Source organism: Perca flavescens, chromosome 20, assembly GCF_004354835.1.
Source record: "Perca flavescens isolate YP-PL-M2 chromosome 20, PFLA_1.0, whole genome shotgun sequence".
NCBI lineage: Eukaryota > Metazoa > Chordata > Actinopteri > Perciformes > Percidae > Perca > Perca flavescens.
Genome location: NC_041350.1, coordinates 28,817,967 through 28,824,121, shown reverse-complemented (window position 1 = coordinate 28,824,121; position 6,155 = coordinate 28,817,967). Strand labels below are relative to the sequence as shown.

Sequence of the window (6,155 nt, the reverse complement as noted above, 5' to 3'; positions counted from 1 at the left end):
TGTTCTGGTTCAAACTTCTCTGATTTCATACACTGAGATTTCTAATGTAACATCATCAAGGTATCCTAATTCTAATCACCCTCGGTAGTGTTACAACGTTGAGTCTAATGTGACCTGCAGGTAGGACTGGACTTTGATATATGAGACCATATCATCTTTACTTTTTTTTTATATTGTAATATGACATGACACAAGTTTAGTCTTTTCCTGGTTTTAAAGGCTGCATTACATTAAAGTGTTTTCTGGACTTACCAGGCTGTTGCCTTTAACCACTTAGTCATTCTATCCATGGTACGGATTATTTATATAAACTCTCGTTGTGTTTAATAATTTTCTGAAAGCACCAATAGTCAACCCTTACCCAACTTAATAACCTCAACACAGACGTCTTTGGACCTCAGAATACTTACGGAGACGAGTACTTACTTACAAGATACTACATATCCTTTTGGGAAGTCTCAGTTCAGTATCTCAAAGTGGAAAGGAGAATAACCAGATTTCCAAATAATCACTTCAACATCAAGTCATTGTTTCTATAATGTACAAGCCCAGATTTATTTAAGGCTTTTATTTTAAACCATCCATTTTTTCTTTTTAAAATGGCCAAAACTTGGGTTTCAATCCTTTTCTTCAAACACTGAAAAACTACATTTAAATACTGGAATGAAGCTCCACACAGAAGCAAACTTTTTTTTTTTTTTTTTTATATATATATATTTTCATCTTGTCCAGATACAAATAATCAGCGTGAGACATTCAAGTTGACAGACACTTTAATTGAGACGTGAGTGACCCTTCAACCAAGTGAGCATTTACACCGACTCCCCATCATCTCTACTTTTTAACCAAATACAAAAGAAAAACAGAACAAAAGGAGTATTGCAGTGAAGCCATCTTGAAAGTAAAGATACATTATTTACACTGAAAACAAAAAAAAAAAAAACCGCTACGTCCTTTTTTTTTTCTTTATAGAAGAGAAAAACAAAACAAAAAAGATGAAATAAATAAGACTAAAAAGGTTTTTTTTTTTTTTTTCGTCCACATTCACAGCATGACAAATCATATTCAACTCGTTACTGTCGACCCCGTGTGGCCAGAATAGACTGAGATATTAGTAGGTAATTCAGTGATTATTGCCAAAAGCCTTAATCTATACATTATAATATTCAATACAATACTCTGTATTTTGTTTAAAAAAAGGAGACATTTGGAAACTGCTACTTGGATGATTGTACAGCTTAAATACTTCTAGATATATATATGTATACTTTTAAACCCCTTTTTGTTCATAGCTTTAACTCGTTGGCAACTTTGGAAGCAATGTTTTTGAAAGCGATGGATGAGCCGGATATCCGTTTGAATCTGACGCCGTTGAGCGAGAGACGGGGCAGCTTGCAAACCTCCATCTCCCACTGGACCAGGTTCTCGGCGCACCCGTCCCCGTGGACGCAAAGAAGCAGGAAACTCTCTTGCTGTTCGTAGTCGCAGTTGTTGGCATCGAGCACCTTGCGAATCTCCCGCATGATGTCACAAGGCTCCATGGAGCTGGTGGTCCTCATACTCCAAGTGAATCTGAGGGAGCGGGGTTTACCGTCTTTATTTTCCCCTTTTTGATCCCCAGGTACATGGCGACTGTCGGGGGAGAAACACACGCACAAAAAAACAAAAAAATTAGTATGGCAGATTTGATTCGCCGTTTCTTCATCACAAGCTGCTTTGACTGTTTCACCAAAGAATGTTTTATTCTTTGGTGGATTAAAGGTGCAGTAGGTAAGCCTTATCAAACTAACTTTCTGTCATATTTGCTGACACTGACCCTATGTTCCAGTAGAACTACAGGAAGAGGTCATTTAAGAAGAAATCCGGCTCCTCTGGCACCACATACAGCCTGTAGTGGGATTTGCAAAAATCCACAGCTCCCTGTTCAGATGCACCAATCAGGGCCAGGGGGAGGTGTCTAATGGCGTGTCAATCACTGCTCATGCACACGCATTAATTCTCCCTTGTGGGGGGGGGAGGGGCTTAGGAGAACGTTTTGGGCTTTAGCAGAAAGGGGGGAGGGACTGAGAAGTTGTTGATGTTCAAATTCTTTGGCTAAGTCCTGGATCTTCCCAACCCTACCTATGGCACCTTTAAATAGACGGTGGGACATCAGTCAAAGCAGCTGGTCAAAATTTTAAAAGGAATAGTTTAAACTTTTAGGGTTGTATTCGCTTTTTTGCTGAGAGTTGGATAAGAAGATTGATACCACTCTCATGTCTGTATGAGAAATGTGAAGCTACAGCCAGCAGTCAGTTAGCTTAGCACATAGACTGGAAACAGGGGGGAGGAATTGCTAGCCTGGCTCTGTCCAAAAGGTAACAAAAATCCAGCTACAAATGAACATGTTCTATCTTGTGTGTGGAAAATGACAGGTTTAGGTTTTACCGGATTATTTTTTGGCCGGCCCTCTCATCTAACTCTCAGGCGAATTTCCCAAAATAACAAACTATTCTTTTAAAATCCATTTGGTTTTTGTGGCTGGGTGTGCGTTTGGTTTCCACTAGGACACGCCCACCAACCCCAAGTTCAAGCCTCTCACATACAGTAGCATCATTTCATTCCAATCACAAAGCTCAGCATTCATTTTCCAAAAAAAAAAAAAAAAAAACTATAAACAGCAAGATCGTTTAACAAAATTAAACGCTTTTCTGAAAGTATTCCCAGATCCCTTAAAAAGACTCCTTTAACCATCTGGATAAAAAAAATATTGATAAATTTATACGACATGAACCAAAATTGAGAAGATTAATTATCAGTTAAAGTGCTCATATTATGCTCATTTTCAGGTTCATAATTGTATTTAGAGGTTGTACCAGAATAGGTTTACATGGTTTAATTTTCAGAAAACACCATATTTTTGTGGTACTGCACATTGCTGCAGCTCCTCTTTTCACCCTGTGTGTTGAACACTCCGTTTTAGCTACAGAGTGAGGCATCTCACTTCTGATCCATATTTGTTGGGAGTCACACATGCTCAGTAGCTAGGTAAGGACTACTAGCCAGTCAGAAGCAGAGTATGAGGGGGTGCCACACTAGCAGCTAGGCGAGCATTATAACGTGTGTTACAAAGTGACCACGTTGGTCTCTGAAGTAAAGGCTGGACTACAATAGAGCTGTTTGGAGCAGTTGGTGAACAGTGTTTTCTGTTGGAGATGGTAAGTCCCTTTGGGGGGGACTTTGGGCTTTCTCACTTTAAATCCATCTATATATTACTTCAAAGATATTTCTTTTGGCAATTCTGTGCCCAAATCCATCCGGGGACGTTATAGTTACACAGCAAGCTCCCTAATCGTTATCCCACCAAGGCGGCACATATTCTATTCTTTCATTTGTTAGTTTATTCCTACAAAATACCATGTGTAGCTTTCTTGTGCCGTACAAAGTGAGCAAGGAAATATTGAACTCAATAAGTTCATACAATCAAAAAGGAGAAGGGCTCAAGTCAAACATTGACAATAGAGCAGATCAAAAAATACATTTAAGTATTCAAATGAATGTAAAAACGGTCCTATTTTGTTTCCATACATTTAAGAGGCTTAAAGTTCAGTTGAGTAAGTTCATTAGAATATGCCAAAAAAAGATTGTGAACAAAAATCTAAACTTTAAAAGGGACAGCGTTGTTCTACAGAAATCCTACATTTGTGTCCTTTAAACTGAACCAAAAGCACAGAAAAATGGAGTTTAAATGGGTTTAAATAAAATCTAGTTTATTGAACAGTGGAAGGAATTTATTTCTAATCCAGATGGTGAAAAGGATTCTTTGAGGAGAACGTGTTTTTAAATATCTGTATTTAATTTTCCCGGAAAACGTAGCTCTGTAACTATGAATGTAATGTAAACTAGGGCTAGACACATCCATGCTGTATTGTTAATGGTATTTCTTTTTGGGGCGGGGGTTATTTTTCAAGTTGACAAGACAAATATGCCATGCTAACAGAGCAGCACACGGGTACAGAGCCATGCAAAAAGTACAATAGAAAACAAGCCAAAACACACAGGTTTTCAAACATCCCAAAGCAGAGAGGGCTTCCTGTGCAAAGACGAGGACAAACTGAACATTTAAAGGGCCACCAACACATTTTTGGGGGGGGTGGGGGTGGGGGGGTTTAACCTCACCTTGAGCCCTCAAGTCTCCCGTTTCTCTCAAACTCGGTTGAGACTCTGAGGTGCATCAGAAGATCAGACGGGGGAGGAAAAAAAAAAAAAAAAAAATAAAAAGATGTGGATTGTGCCCGACAAGAAACAATTTATTTTTTAATAAAAAAAGAGAATGTGACGTGTAAATAAGAAGGAGAGTGACACCGATGTGAAACGAGAGCCACCACCGAAGAACACAAAAACACAAAGAGATGGAAGTTATAAATTCTCTTTTTTTTTGGACTTCCAGTGAAGAGTCATGAGAGAAAAATAAAAACAGCGATGAATGTTCAGACACTGATCTCAAACTGAAACCAACACTTTAAAGCAGACAGAAAGAAACACTCCGAAAACACAGAAATGCATCTCAGGAACCGGTGCGACTGCGTCGACCCAAATGACAGCAGAACAACAACATGGACTCCAGCCGACAGGTGAGACTCAGGTAGGGTGGTGTTTACAGGAAGGGAGGTGAGGGTGCGGTGGGACTCGTTTTTTTTAGGCAGTTTGCAGATTATCTGTATCTGCGTTGTATTTGCCTGATAACCGATAAAGTTCAATAATTAAAAAGTGGTCTACTTTGGCTCGGCTACAGCTCTGTGTCTGTCCCTCTGCTATGGTTTCACTCACCACTGAGTCGGACTTAATGTCCCGCCCACTAGAACACTATCTGGCTCTCTGTTACTGGCCATTATGTTGAAAGTTTCTCATTTATTAAATAATTGCTTAAAGCAAGCGTTTGTAGGGTTCCAAATATTGGTTATCGGTAGGGTTGGGTATCATCTTTTTTTTTTTTAATACTGTTGCTAAAACAATACTTTTAAAACGGTGCCTAAATGGTGCCTGAACAGATACTAAAAATAGGGTAATAGGGTATTTTACAATAACTTTGAATGCACCACGAGGCTTCAAGTGAACGCACCGTCTGTGCTGTTTTTCTGACAACGGGAGCTGCAGACTGCGTCCCGCTGTTGGAATCCTTTACAGTGAAATACAGACACCTTTTACACCGATTAGCTGTCAGCATTTTAACTGTTTAATCCAGCTGCTAGCTAACGCTAGGCTAACGTTGCCTGCTTTCAGGTGTAATGTTAACTAGCTAACGCTAGGCTAACATTACCTGCTGTCAAGTGAAGTATTAACTAGCGTCACGTGCGGCGATGCTCCTGTTGCCTCTATCGTCTGTTTCAGAGCATCAGAGAGCAGCACAGGAGGCATTTAAGTGGCACCGGAATCCGCGTTGCTATTCGGTCCGGTAGATACCGGTCATTGAGGCACCGGTGCCATATTAGCACCGGGTTTGGGTACCCAACCCTGGTTATTGGTTTAATTAACTACTAATAGGTTATCGGCCCTTGAAATACCAGTATTTGTCGATCCCTCGTGACAATCTCCAATATCTTTATTTTCTACCCCTTTTCTTTTACTTTACTTTCCTCCTCAAAAAAATTATTAATAAAAAAAAACAATGTATTCCTTTTTGATGGTTCTAAGGTAGTAATAGCAGATATGGTTAAATTTAATATTCTGAATTAGCAAATGTAAAAACAAGTACATAAAAAAAAAAAAAAAAAAAACTATATACATGAAGGTTAAAAAGTTCATTATTAACCTTATCCTAATGTTCCATCTAATATAACAGTGGAACAAAATCTATGTCATCTCGGCTGCATCTCTCAGACTTCCTCAGTGGTTAAAAAAAAGATTGAATTAGCTCCATCTACCTAAGGAAGACCATGAGACGCGGTTAAAAGCTCCAGAAAAGGTTTGGAGCTGTACAGAGTAACAGTTCTTGCCTTGAGGTTCAACTGTCTTTCACCGTTTAAAATTACGTTTTAAAAATAAAAATGTGCAAAACAAAACCTTAATTGTTAAATGGTGTTTAGTATTCATTTTGAAAACAGAATTGATCAGATCAGGTTAATATAGTTTTGTGAATTATCACCTTTTAAAAGTGTTATTATCTGAGGTTACGG

General features: G+C 38.8%; 1 protein-coding gene across 19 annotated transcripts in view; it reads right to left on the bottom strand.

Moving 5' to 3' along the window:
• Positions 1–755: 755 nt before the first annotated feature.
• mark3a (MAP/microtubule affinity-regulating kinase 3a) overlaps positions 756–6,155 on the bottom strand; it is a 62,852-nt gene continuing 57,452 nt past the window's right edge. For 7 of the 19 annotated variants that reach the window (XM_028564998.1, XM_028564997.1, XM_028565002.1 and 4 more), the window contains 2 exons: positions 4,159–4,203; positions 756–1,632 (listed from right to left, as the gene is read on the bottom strand). In XM_028564998.1, coding sequence (XP_028420799.1) covers positions 1,287–1,632; positions 4,159–4,203 — 391 coding nt within the window. In that variant the 3' untranslated portion in view covers positions 756–1,286. The remainder of the gene's footprint in view (positions 1,633–4,158; positions 4,204–6,155) is intronic. The other 12 variants (XM_028565003.1, XM_028565008.1, XM_028565009.1 and 9 more) reach the window with 3 other exon arrangements.